Source organism: Rattus norvegicus, chromosome 9, assembly GCF_021556685.1.
Source record: "Rattus norvegicus strain SHRSP/BbbUtx chromosome 9, alternate assembly SHRSP_T2T, whole genome shotgun sequence".
Taxonomy (NCBI): Eukaryota; Metazoa; Chordata; class Mammalia; order Rodentia; family Muridae; genus Rattus; species Rattus norvegicus.
This window is the reverse complement of record NC_141542.1, coordinates 105752033-105765818: the sequence shown is the minus strand read 5'-3', so window position 1 is coordinate 105765818 and position 13786 is coordinate 105752033. Positions and strand designations below refer to the sequence as shown.

Genomic DNA, 13786 nt, shown 5'->3' with positions numbered 1-13786 from the left:
AGAAAGAAACAATTCAGAGAACTTTGCTCAGTTACAGCCAGAGGCGCACACAGAGTTATTATTACCACTTCCTATTGTTCAGAATAATAAATAGCAAAGGGCCCGAAATTCTCGAACAAAGGCCATCAACAACACAGCTAAGTGCCCTGCGTCCAGAGCCTCTGGGGAGCTCCGTCTCAATTGCTTCCTTCCTCCGTTTCTCTCCTTTCAATGGCCCCTCCCCCACACTTCCCCCCACAAATCACCAGAAAATTTCCCACAAGTTTAAAAAAAAAAATCACAGATACACAGGCTTGTTATTCCACACCAATTTGTACCAAAGCAAATAGTGGTTAGCTGCAGATTTCTGATTAAATCGGTAAGGATTTTAATCACTTATGTATTATACATTTTCAGCAGGTAGAGGTGATTTGGGTAAAGCCTGAAACTCAATCTTTGCTTCTCCAAATGAGCCCTGATTGCCCTGTCATTTCAAACCCTCTTAGGAAGACTCGTTTGTTACATATAGTTCATCTGGGAAGCCAGTGTTAGCGCCCTCTACTGACCATGTTGAGACATTGGGGGGGGAAGTCCCAGTCTGCCTTCCAAAGAGCAGCCCAGGGCTGGGCTTAGCCAGGGTTCTCACACATGATGTCGTCAGAATGTGGATTGCTAACAGACAAGGCGATTCACTGTCCCACAGGACTCCAGCCTGGGTGATGTGAAACTCAGGAGGCCTGGGCTGCAGGCCGGCTGTGCCACTCACCTTAGCTGGCTGTGCGTTTGTCATCAAACTCGACCCCTCTCAGTCTCTACTTATTTAGTCATCAGCCAGAAGAACCTCTGAGTTCAGGAAATTTGTCTGGCTTCCTCTTCCAAGAGCCCTTAGCTCTACAGCAACCTAAGTCCAAAAAAAAAAAAAAATCTTTAAAAAATCTGAGGAACACGATAAAAGAGAGATCCAAAGGCGAGTGGGCAGCCGCAGCAAGTGAGATGCCTCACACGGGGAAGCAGCCAGGCAGGAAGCTGGTAGAGATGGAGAAGTCAGTGGTACAGATGAGCCACCTCTCCAGACCCCACAACCGCCACCCACAGCTGGCTCTGTTCTGTAGAGCATGGAAGGTTCTGGAGGCACAGCCTTACTGTGGACAAATTAAATGTTTGCTCTGTTCACATCGTGGTTAGAAGAACCTTTCCTGTCAGAGGAAAGACCACAAATCACACAGGCTGGAAGAGCCTTAATGCAGAGGGGACTTTTCCTTCAGATGCAGGTCTGCAGATGAAAAGCTCTGGAATTCTTCCCCTCCTCTTCCTCCTCCCCCCCCTCCTCTTCCTCTTCCTTCCCCTCCTCTTCCTCCTCCTCCCCCTCCTCTTCCTCCCCCTCCCCCTCCCCCTCCTCTTTCCCCTCCTCTTCCTCCTTCTCCCCCTCCTCTTCCTCCTCCTTCCCCTCCTCTTTCTCCTTCTCCCCCTCCTCTTCCTCCTCCTTCCCCTCCTCTTCCTCTTCTTCCTCTTCCTCCTCTTCTTCCTCTTCCTCCTCTTCTTCCTCTTCCTCCTCTTCTTCCTCTTCCTCCTCCTCCTCTTCCTCTTCTTCCTCTTCCTCCTCTTCTTCCTCTTCTTCCTCTTCCTCCTCTTCTTCCTCTTCCTCCTCTTCTTCCTCTTCCTCCTCTTCCTCCTCCTCTTCTTCCTCTTCCTCCTCTTCTTCCTCTTCCTCCTCTTCCTCCTCCTCTTCTTCCTCTTCCTCCTCTTCCTCCTCCTCTTCTTCTTCCTCTTCCTCCTCTTCCTCCTCCTCTTCTTCCTCTTCCTCCTCTTCCTCCTCTTCCTCCTCTTCCTCCTCCTCTTCTTCTTCCTCTTCCTCCTCCTCTTCCTCTTCCTCTTCCTCCTCTTCTTCCTCCTCTTCTTCCTCCTGCTGCTCATTCCTGTTTCTCCATGTCAGCCCAGCCACCTCAGAATTTTCAGAAAAGTCCAGTGTTGGGGGTGCAGGGATCCACACCCCCAGCTCTACCCTGGCAGACCCTCGCAGGTGCCTGCCTCATGGTGTTGCTATAAGCAGCCGGTCAGTCACGTCAGAGACGAAGGTAATGACTGAGACAAGGGCGCCTGCTCCTGCATTTACTGCACCATTACCCTTTGTTACTTCATCTAGCCCAGGCCTTCCCTGCTGCCACAATAGGTCTCCACCGGGGAATTGCTTGCTTTGTTGGCGCTGGCTGCGATGCTCATTTTGTGGAGCTAACTGCAGAAAAGCAAATTGAAATTGCCGTGTGGATGCTAGCCACTAATTTGAAATTGCACACGGTAATACAGTCGTGAGAGACTGACAGGCCAGCCGTGGGGGGTGGCGGATGTGGAGGTGGCCAGCTAATCAGGAGCTGTTTCCCAGCGTGATTGATGAGCAGGCCCGTGCTGAATGAACAGCTCTGAAATGGAACTGTACCGGCCTGAGCACTGGGGAGCCGTGGACCGGATGAACACACCCCTGCTTTCCTATTCCCCATCCAAGAGAATGCACACCTCCTTGGTGTGACGGTGTCACCGTGGATGCCACCCAGGATCAACATTTGTCATCCAAATAGGCTACTTAATTTCAGATCTCTCTGCCATTTCAGGACAGGCAAGTATCAATATCCCGCCTCAGAAGGGAGAAAGTGGGCACTGCCATCACCATAGCAACTGGGCTACTAAGGGTGAATGGGCTCAGCCAGGCAGGTGTGTCCCTGTTTCGAGCCTTGCAGAACCCTCAGGTTAATCGTTCCTCCACCAGTCTTTGGGGGGCTCACACGCACACCCCTCACATCCTACCCATCCCTAACGGGCTTGCTAGCTCTACTGCTTCTTAAAGGCCTAGTCTACCCTTCCCGTCTCCACACCATAGAAAGTGCCTTTGAAAAGCACCACAGCACAGAAGTAGCACAAGACCTCTCCAAGAACTACAGAACCGTTGAGCGATTTCAAAGACCTAAACAGACCAGAAGACATTCGGCATGCGTGGTTAGGAGATTTAATGTTGCTAAGATGTAGTCGTTAGGCTCCTGACTGCGATAAAACCCTGACCAAAGCCAACTTAGTGAAGGAAAAGATGTGGTACATTAAGGGCAGCCAGGGCAGGAGCTTAAGCAGAACCCAGGGTCAGGAACTGGAGCCGAGACCTTGGGGATGCTACTCACTGGTATGGTCCTCATTACTTTCTCAATCCTGCTTTCTTAACAACTCAGATCACCTGCCCAGTGATGGCTCCGCCCACAGTAGTCTAGGACCTCCCACACCAAGCATTAATCAAGAAGATGCCCCACAGGGACGCTCACGGGCCAATCTGATAGAGGCAGTTTCTCCACTGAGGTTCCCTCCTCCCAGAGGGCCCTAGCTTGTGTGACAAACTAACCAGAAAGATGGTGTCTCCCCAAGATCCGGCTACAGGTGCAGTACAACCCCCACAACATGGCACACTTAAAGCTAATCCTAAGTTTGTGTGGAAATTCGAGAAACCCAGACAAAATAATGAAGCCCCCGATGTCTAGTAAGCTAAATTCTACAGCTTCCCAAAGGAGACATCAATTGACCACTAAGTTCATGACAAGATGCAGAATACCATTGTTACCAGGAGCCATGGTGACCAAGCCTGGGCGTGGGCATGTCTGCCTAAGCTTCCTTCCCAATGCTTCCTCCTCATCTAGTCATACAGTGAGACTGAACTCCAAGGCAGGCATTGCCCACGGCAGCCGGGTCAGCTCTGCTTCTCCCTGGGGTCCTGAGCAGAACTCATCCACACTCCGGCTTCCCCGTCTTGGTGTGTGGCTTAGGGTTTTACTGCTGTGAACAGATACCATGACCAGGGCAACTCTTTTTTTTTTTTTTTTTTTTTTGGTTCTTTTTTTCAGAGCTGGGGACCGAACCCAGGGCCTTGCGCTTCCTAGGTAAGCGCTCTACCACTGAGCTAAATCCCCAGCCCCAAGGACAACTCTTATAAGGACAACATTTAACTGGGGCTGGCTTACAGGTTCAGAGGTTCAGTCCATTATCATCAAGGCAGGAGCAGGGCAGCATCCAGGCAGGCCTGGTGCAGGAGGAGCTGAGAGTTCTACATCTTCATCTGAAGGCTGCTAGGAGAAGACTGGCTTCCAGGCAGCTAGGATGAGGGTCTTAAAGCCCACACCCACAGTGACACACCTACTCCAACAGGGCCACTCCTCCTAATAGTGCCACTCCCTGGGCTGAGCATATACACACCATAACAGAGTGAATATGGCACTGAAATACAGCTTGGAGCTGCCATTGAGGTGCCGAAAAAGTGCCAAAGTCCTTGGTGACATGAGATCCAGGACCTTGGGTCCTCATGGTGCCTTGAGCAGCAAAGAAAAACTTGAGTCCATTTCCTGGACAGCGCAGGACAAAGTGGGCCTCCTGCCTCAGAAGTCAGCCTTCGGGGGTGGCCCCACTGAGGGTCCAGGTCTGGGGTCCTCCAGCAGGCACTTCCTTTGCTTCTTCCTTGATCCCAAGTCTGAATGCCGAAGGTCAAAGGCAGGTTATCGCCAAAAGAAGAAGCCAGCCAAGGAGGAGGAGCTTTCCAAGGCTCATCCAGGGCCATACTTTGAGAAGCTGAGAACAGAACGTCAAAGTGGCCTCACCAAGAGCGCACCACCACACATGCCCCTTCATGTTCTCCGCTCTCAGTTTCCTTCTCCCTGTGACCTAATCTTTCCCCTCTCCTCCTCCCAGAATGAACCAAAACGCCTAAAAAAATACCTCCCCAAACTCCTGAAGCTCCTGAGACCAGACGACAGGATCCTGATTGTGGGGACCACACACCGGCCCTTCGATGCCGAGCTTCAGTCCTTCTGCAGAGTTTACCAAAAGATCATTTTGGTTCCCAGACCCGACTATGCCTCCAGATACGGCAAGTATCATAGGGCTTTCCACGAGGCACCGAGGCCAAGGACTAGGGCCTGCTTGCAGGCGAGTAGAGCAGGAGAGCTGTGGGAGGGCTCAGAACAGTGTTTCTCAACCTGTGGTTCACAACCCCTTTGGGGAATCGAGTATCAGATATCCTACATATCAGATATTTATATCACGATTCATCACAATACAAAATTGCAGTTATAAAGTAGCTATGAAATGATTTTATGGTTAGGGGAACTATGGTTATGATTTTATTAAAGGGTCACAGCATTAGGAAGGTTGAGGACCACTGGCTTAGATGACTGTGGGCACTTCAGGAGCCAAGGTTGTTAGTCACTCTGTCTGCAAAGAGTGTGATCCTGGCTTCATAAAACCCACGCTGCACACAGCAAAGAAGACACTAGGACCTGTCAGGTCTCTCTCTATCCACCTGGGGCTTGTCCGTCATGAAGGCCCACAGTGGTTCTTCACAGCCAGACAGACCAGAACAACAGAGGATTAGATGGGTCGGTGAATGTCACAGGTGACATAACTGGAAAGAGTAGGAGGGAACTGTGGAGAAGGCTGGGCAGAGATGAAGGGAAGTGAGGAGACTATGAAGAGATGAGGAAAAATGAAGAGACTGTACAGAACGGAGAGCCGTGAGGAGTCTGGGATGGGAGAACAGAGAGGTAAGGACCCTGCTCCTGCAGCAGCGTGGAGGACTCCATTCCTCCCAGTGCTCCCCTCCCTCCTCATCTCACTTACTCCATTCCCCTCAGTGCTCCCTCCCTCCTCATCTCACTTACTCCATTCCCCTCAGTGCTCCCCTCCCTCCTCATCTCACTTACTCCATTCCCCTCAGTGCCCCCTCCCTCCTCATCTCACTTACTCCATTCCCTTCAGTGCTTCCCTCCCTCCTCATCTCACTTACTCCATTCCCATCAGTGCTCCCCTCCCTCCTCATCTCACTCCATTCCCCTCAGTGCTCCCCTCCCTCCTCATCTCACTTACTCCATTCCCCTCAGTGCTCCCCTCCCTCCTCATCTCACTTACTCCATTCCCCTCAGTGCTCCCCTCCCTCCTCATCTCACTCCATTCCCCTCAGTGCTCCCCTCCCTCCTCATCTCACTTACTCCATTCCCCTCAGTGCTCCCCTCCCTCCTCATCTCACTCCATTCCCCTCAGTGCTCCCCATCCTCATTTCACTCACTTTTCCTTTTCTCTTATTGCACATATTTTATATAGCTTTGTGCCAAAGAGACACTGTGGTCATCCTTAAGATGACTACAGCATTAGGCTTAGCTTTGGATTGAGTGGCTTCAGTTGTCTAACAAAACCATAGCCTTTAACAGGAAGCTGTCGACAGACATCACAGGCAATTGGAGTTCGTAACAAAAATAAATAAATAAAAACTGGCAGGTACCTCCAAGAGCTCAGGTGATCGTATAGATACTGTCCTAAATGGTTTGTGGCTCCATTATCTTGGTGGAAAAGGCATCCCTTCCTCATGGGCAGGGAGTGCCTCTAACAGAAGGTTCCCCCAACCCCACTACCCATCTGATGAGCTGTAGTCAGCCAGCACGTTAACAGCCATCAGGGGAAAGCAGAAAGTACACTTGCTCTATTTAGTCCCATGTATGGTGTTCCTATGTGGAGTCTGCACCAGTTAATAGAAAATGGGAATTTATATTCTTACTCCAGTTATAACAATAATACAAGAAATGAACCTTATAATTAAAAAGAGAGAGTCATTCATCTCCCCACTTATCCAAACTCTCGGGAAAACACAGCACTCCAAGAGGCAGTGAAACCACACACACCCAGGGTCAATTTCCTGTCTCGAGAGTTGCCACATTAAAACCACACAAGTTTCGTTTTCCTTTGTGAGTTTACAAGAGCCCTGAGTTGGAACCACACAGACCAGAGGGTCTCCAGTAAGCATCCATGTGCTGGAAGAGCCTCCAGAGGAGGGGCATCTGACTGATTCAACCCTCTTCTCTCTCTCTCTCTCTCTCTCTCTCCCTCTCTCTCTGTCTCTCTCTCTGTCTCTCTCTGTCTCTCTCTCTGTCTCTCTCTGTCTCTCTCTGCGTCTCTCTCTGTCTCTCTCTCTCTGTCTCTCTCTGTGTCTCTGTGTCTCTCTCTGTCTCTCTCTCTCTGTCTCTCTCTGTGTCTCTGTGTCTCTCTCTGTGTCTCTCTGTCTCTCTCTCTCTCTCTGTGTGTGTGTGTGTGTGTGTGTGTGTGTGTGTGAGAGAGAGAGAGAGAGAGAGAGAGAGAGAGAGAGACTGGGTTTTGAAAGAAGAACTTGGCTAACTAACGCGCCTGGCACTACCGTCATTTGTTCTCTGTCTTTCCCCCATCTTGGATGTGACAGTTCTGTGGAAACAAATCATTCTACGCAACGGAGGTGAGGTCACCAATGCCCTGAACATCAGTTGCCTGTCTAAAGTCACTGACGGCTTTACACAAGGACAGATCGTCCATGTGATCAAAGAGGTGCTCACGGAGCGCAGAATCCGGCAGCAGGCTCACAAGCCACTCACTGCCATCGAGTTTATCACCATGATGACCAACATGAACCCTGTGTACAGAGAGGAGGAAGAGAGTTTTAAGGTAACAGAACACCCTGCCAGCCAAATCCTAGGTAAACCCTTGTCCCGTGACCTCCCCTCTCCCTCCAGTTCCTGGCTCCATGGATTTGAGTCCTGCCCCTTAGAGTGAAATTTGAAATTCACCTTTCCAGTCTTTTGCACCTCAGGGCATCTATTTGTCTTGAGAATTTTATTTGCACCTAGGAGGTAGAGCTCATGTCTTCTAGGTTGATCTGTGGCTGTGTAGAGTAACAGCCAAATGGTGGAATTAAGGGATAGCTTAAAAGCCACTGGGAGTGTGGAGATGCTTGGTGGCATGCATTTGCCTCGCACAAGGCCCTGGTTTCAGCCTCCAACCCTGCCTGCCAAAAACAAAACCTCTTCTCCCCTCCCCCTCCTTCTCCCTGCCCCTCCCCCTCCTCCCTCTCCCTCCCTCCTCCATCGCCCCATCTCTTCTCCCTCCCCATCTCCCTCTCCCTGTCACCCTCTCCCTCCCTCCTCCATTTCCCCCCCTCTTCACTCCCCTCCTCCCTCTCTCCATCTCCCTCTCCCCCTCCACCCCTTCCCCCTCCCTCCTCCACCTTCCCCTCCCTTTTCCCTCTCCACCTCCTCCTCCCCCTCCCTTCCTCCTCCATCTCTCCCTCTCTCCTCCCTCCCCATCTCCCTCTCTCCCTCCCTTGTCCCTCCCCATCTCCCTCTCTCCCTCCCTTGTCCCTCCCCATCTCCCTCTCTCTCTCATCCTTTATTTTGCTTCTGCTTCACACTTCATATCAGGGAACAAGTTCGAGACAGGGAAAACTATGCCTGACGCCTCTCTGCAGCTGAAGCTGTCTGGTCCCTTCCCTCACGGTATCCTTCCTTCCTCAGTCTCCTGTGGACATACAGTAAGGAACACGACACAGATCACCAAAATTCAGTTTGCCAGTGTTTAGGAACATTCTAATGCATTCATGGCAGGTCTCAGATCCACAGGAGACCTAGAGAGCCTTCATCCCATGTCCTTCTGGAATGAAGCCACCAAGGGCCATGATTCCTTCATCCATGGAGCTGGGCCAAGGCACGTCAGGACGCCTTGACCTGGTGCCTAGGCTGGCTCCTCAGAGACTCCTTTCTGCCCTTTAGAGCAGTAGTTCTCAACCGTCTAACACTGCAACCCTTTAATTTCGTTCTTCATGTTGTTCTGACCCCAACCATAAAATTATTTCATTGCTACTTCATAACTGTAACTCTGCTGCTGTTATAAGTTGTAATGCAAACATCAGTGTTTTCCCATTTTCTTGTTTTCTGTGTAGCCCTGACTGTCCAAGAATTTAGTCTGTAGACCAGGCTGGCCTCAAACTCAGAGATCCACCTGCCTCTGCCTCCCCTGTGCTGCCATCACCACCACCGCCACCATCCTCAGGCAAGATTTTTTTATTCTATCCTGTTACCTGTTTAAATTGGCATCCCGGTGACTTAACTGTTTATGTTGGTTTAAAAACATATTATCTCCCAGTGACATAATCTTTTCTGAAATTTTATCTTTTTTACCCTTAAAACACTGATTTTCCTAATTATTTTGAGGAATGTGGTTTAGCATGTTAAAATCTAAAGCCTTTTTGTTTTTCGTAACTTTGCAAACTTATCTCTGGGAATTTCTCCTGTGCCGGGGGCTTGGGGACTGATGTGACTCTAGGCACAAATGCATATCCCTCTCATTTCCGTTCTTGATGGACTTAACCACTCTGCTCATCTCTAAAGAAGCTGGACCATTTTCACACCATCGCCCTCTTCCCCAGTCATAGTGTGGCTCCAGACACAGTACCTGACCCAAAGTAGATCATCCATAGATCTGTCAGTGACACGTATTGAACAGTGAGGAGATGGAATGAGGTCATCACACTTCTGGATGCCACGAGGACCATTGCTGACACGGTGCAACCACTGGACCATAAACTTCCCCTAACTGCGCTTCTGAGAATGTATCTACTGAGCTCAAAGCTCCTCATGAAACATTCCCTCCCATTCCTTGGATGTGGTGGAAAAAAACATGTAATGCTATATGGTGTAACCATTTAGACCTCGCAGTCTTCTGTTGTGGGAGGTAAGCAAAAGTCCCTCAAGGGACCATGACACACAGAGTTTGCGAGGCAAAGGGAGAATATGTTTGCTGCCATCTGACCCTAAGGTCCTCAGCCTAAGTCTGAACTATTCTAAGTCCAGTAGAACCCTGAAATGAGAGGAGGAGATGAGAAGAGATAATCAGGGAGGGGATAACATTGAAGGAATACTCACTGGAATCTTAAGTAGCCCAGTGTCACTAGCCTATGGATGGACAGGAAACCACTGACCAGAAGAGCAGGGGTGGGGTCTACGGGAGCTGGAGTCGGCCAGAGAACAGTCTCTCCTCGGGGGACTCCAGGAGGCACACAGCCCTACCCATGCCTTGGCCTAAACCAGTGAGACTGTCCCAGTACTGCAAGGTCCCAGGTGTGCTGCTCTGAGTACTGATTTGAGAAAATTACCAAAAGGTGTAAGGAAAGGTTTGGAGATCGGAAAAAGAAGGGGTAAGTAGTGTAATCATATTACAGTCTCAAAACAGTTTTTAAATTGCAAAAAGAATAAAATGCTTTAAGTACATATAATTTCATGTTCAAGAAAATAAGTAAAAACATGATTTCCATTAAATATGAACTTTTTAAACAGAAAAAAACATACTAAAATAATAAGATAATTACCTTTTAAAACCACAAAACAAAACTTGTAAGTGGGAAAAATAGTAGTTAATTAAATAGTAGCTAATTAAATTAAAACTAAGAGAAGCATGAACTCTCTAGACTAGATAAGGTCAAAGAGCAAACCATGGAACTGGAAATTGGCCCTAGAGAATCCCCCAAGAAGGCATCACAGAAAAACAAAACAAAAAATCTATAAAAGTAAAATTTAAACCTACAGAAGACAAGTTGAGAGGAATTGGCCTTTAACTAACAGAATTCTCAGAAGAAAAAAACACAAGGTTATGTCTAAAGTAATACTTGCAGAGAATTTTCCCAAATTAAAAGCATGAGGTATCAGACTAAAAATAAATTACAGGCAGCCAGTTAGACAAATAGGAGCAAATCCATTTTTGTCAATTATTACAAGTCTAAGCATAAGATTACAAACTAAGCTTAAAAGCTATCAGATTGCCCCCAAAGAAATAGCATGGACGATCAAGCTTGTCTTTGACAGCAGGAGACACCAGAAAACAGTGACTCACACCCTCAGAGGCAGGGAGGTGGGGGCGATAATCATCTGGCTAGTATTTATATCCAGCTAAACTATCACCCAAAGGACAGGAAACAGAGTCATTTGGACACAAATGACTCAAATGGTCTCCCACTCACAGAAAATAACTTGGTAACAGCAAGTTAAACTATGCCTACTTTGACTCCCAGCATCCACATCAAGTGATGTACAACTGTTATCATTCCAGCTCCAGGTACCAGGGGATCAGGTGCCCTCTTCTGGCCTCCCCAAGTACCTGCACACACACACACACACACACACACACACACACACACACACACACACACACACACAAAGAAAGGAGGGCAGAGGAGAGCCAGACAAAGCTTTAATTGATTTATAAGAAAACTAATAACTGGCATTCAGTATAATCATTTGCTGAGATTATCTGTAAGGTTGTAAACTGAAAGGTCTCATGGGTTTTGAATGAAGTATTACCAGTGCCATGTTTTCTACATCGCCTCCCTCAGAGGACGCTGAGGCCTCCTGTGGGGCACAACATGCGTGAGCCAGAAGCCATACTCATTACCAGGACGGCCACCCCCTCAGGCTGTCTTAACTGCACACGGGAGTATGTGACTCTATAAAACTACAAACTACCAGAGGACACATTTCAAGTCACAGAAATCCAAGCTAGAAATGCAATGGAGACATCTGAACTGAACACACATCCAAAGCCCAGCGTCTAACACCGCTTACTGTCCCCTTCCTAGCAGACGCAGCTTTGCCGTCAGGATTACCTCAGCATATTCGTGTCACTCACCATTTCCTAAACATCTTGTCATTCCAGAACTGGTATGCCAAAACCCCTCTGGGGAGAAAGCGAGTCTTGTCACTAACAGTTGGAGGCGGCAAGGAAAAGGAAAAGGACAAAGGAAAGAAAGGAAAGAAGGGCAAAAAGAAGAAGTAATGTCCTCCTCAGCAGCCGCCTCAAGCAACTTTGAGATGGTGTCGGCCCCAGCTTGTCAGGGAGAGGCTCACCCCTGCCCACCTGGGGAAGCCCACCGAGAAGCTAAGGTGCGAGCAGCCACCCCAAGTCACTGTACCCTAACTCCTGTGTTCCGTTATCCTTTAGGAGGCTGCACACCAAGCGAGATGTCCTTACAGCCATATCCACAGTTTGCCACTGTTCCTTAACTCATGCCAATTCTGTCTATATCACATTTGCTTTCCGCACCCCGCACTCTCCCCAGCTCTCGCACTCGTCAGTATTAGTTAGCACCAAGATTACAACGTATAGGGAGGTCTCTCCCGCGGTGAGAGTACCTAATTGTATTGTTGGTACACTAGCTCTTTAGTAACCCATATGCACTGTATATTTTGTTGCACATATTTTAATAAATTATTTGCTATAGTCATGAATATCACATAATGAAATGAAGGTGTTGTCCTTGACTTGGTAATTTGGTCGCTGGAACGAAGCAAAATATTCAGTATGGAGTCTGCCAGTCTCCTAGCGTTTAGGTGCGGCTTGGGAAGTGCGGTGGCCCCTGCTGATAACTGGATCTCTGGAGATGACTGGCTTCTAGAAGCTACCTGACCTCTATAAGGCCAAAGACTTAGCAAAAACAACAACATAAAAAATGGAGTAGGGACTGCAGAGAAGGTTGACAGTGTGTGTGTGCTTGCACAAGTCCTGGGTTAGGTTCCCAGCATGCCCAAAGCTCACACATATCCCTAAGCCCAACCCCAGGTATCCACTGCCTGCTCTAGCCCCTGAAGACACCCACACTCACATGTGTATCCTGACACAGAAACACACATGCACACACATAACTAAAAATAATAAATCTTTCTTAAATAAAATAGGGTAAGTGCAAATACAATAAAAAGACCCAGATGAGGAACTCTAAAGAGATAAATAAAAATATTTGAGGATAGCTAAAGTAAGGGATCAAAATAGAAATTTAAACTTTGCAAAAACATGGCAGGCTATTTGGTGGGAAGGAACACTTTAAAATAGTGTTGAGGGGCTTAGTCACAGAGATTACAAAGATGGGGTGATTTCATTTTAATGCAACTGATACCCCATCTAACAGTTTAGGGTACAACACAGACTCACCATGTCTCCCACTAACAGGCTAAGCCAGACATCCAAGTTCTCCAAGACCCAGCCACATAGCCCATGGCACACGAGGACTAACAGCTCAGTGATCTCCATCCAGTCACACACACACCCCAGCCTGTGTCTGTACGTGGAGGGCGGCACATATGAGCAGACACAGAGACCCTCACTGCCCCCTCAAACCTCGGACACAGTCTGTGCACACCAGAAAGTGCAGTTGTCCCAGAAAAATCGTAAAAGAGAAACTTCTGGGCCCAGTCAGCTATGCTTTCTTTGAATTCTGCAATTGCATCCTTTTGCAGGAGTTAGCAGCACAGAGTCCGGTCCCCCAGGCCTTGTGGGAAGTCTGCCCTACCACATTCCACAGAGAAGTTGCAGTTGCTAAACACAATAGACTTGCCTGCAATCACACTTAAGACCCAGCCTGGGGTCTCCGTGACAGTGAACCCAGGAGGCACAGAAGCATCTTGGGAGAAAAGGAAGCAAGGTGGCGGCAGGGGTGGAGGAGCGGGCGAGAAAAGGAGACACACTCCTCTGCAGTTCTGCCAGGGTCTCAGTGATCCCTGAGCCATTACATAGCAATTAGCTCCTCTTGAACGTGCTCCTGAGTGAAGGGGGCAGTAATTAATGTCATTAACCCTCATTAAGGGCCTATGCTATGGAATTGCATCTGATTGGAGTGGAATTAGAGCTCTCGGGTGGCTCTTCACCCAGCCTGCACTTGTGAAGTAGATCCCAGTTCCCAAACCACGGCCTAACATCCCAGCATTCCACACAAGATGCCCCCCAGAGACCAGCAGACCCTCGGCAAATGCCCCTGCTGGGAAATCATAAGTTTAAGAAACCTAACGTAGCAGAATTTGCACTTGAGGGTTTCCCTCAGCATCCGTGACTGAGGCAGGCACCGTGATGGGTGATCACGGGGTAACTGTGTCAGGGTTATGTCATTTTTCACCACTGTAGGACCTAAGTCACCGAGGTGAGAGGATCGTGATATGCCCGAAACCTTAAA

The 13786-nt window shown here is 48.7% G+C and overlaps 1 protein-coding gene and 1 long non-coding RNA gene across 6 annotated transcripts in view; one reads left to right on the top strand and one right to left on the bottom strand.

Moving 5' to 3' along the window:
• Drc11 (dynein regulatory complex subunit 11) overlaps positions 1–12086 on the top strand; it is a 115746-nt gene extending 103660 nt beyond the window's left edge. Inside the window, exons 17-19 of the mRNA NM_001431271.1 lie at positions 4693–4870; positions 7226–7464; positions 11500–12086. Of these exons, the coding sequence (NP_001418200.1) occupies positions 4693–4870; positions 7226–7464; positions 11500–11619 (537 nt within the window). The 3' untranslated portion in view covers positions 11620–12086. The remainder of the gene's footprint in view (positions 1–4692; positions 4871–7225; positions 7465–11499) is intronic.
• The window catches only part of LOC102554789 (uncharacterized), a 97815-nt gene that overhangs the window by 66500 nt on the left and 17529 nt on the right, over positions 1–13786 (bottom strand). For all 5 annotated transcript variants that reach the window (XR_015629735.1, XR_015629738.1, XR_015629739.1 and 2 more), the window contains one exon: positions 746–880. This is a non-coding gene — a long non-coding RNA (uncharacterized LOC102554789). The remainder of the gene's footprint in view (positions 1–745; positions 881–13786) is intronic.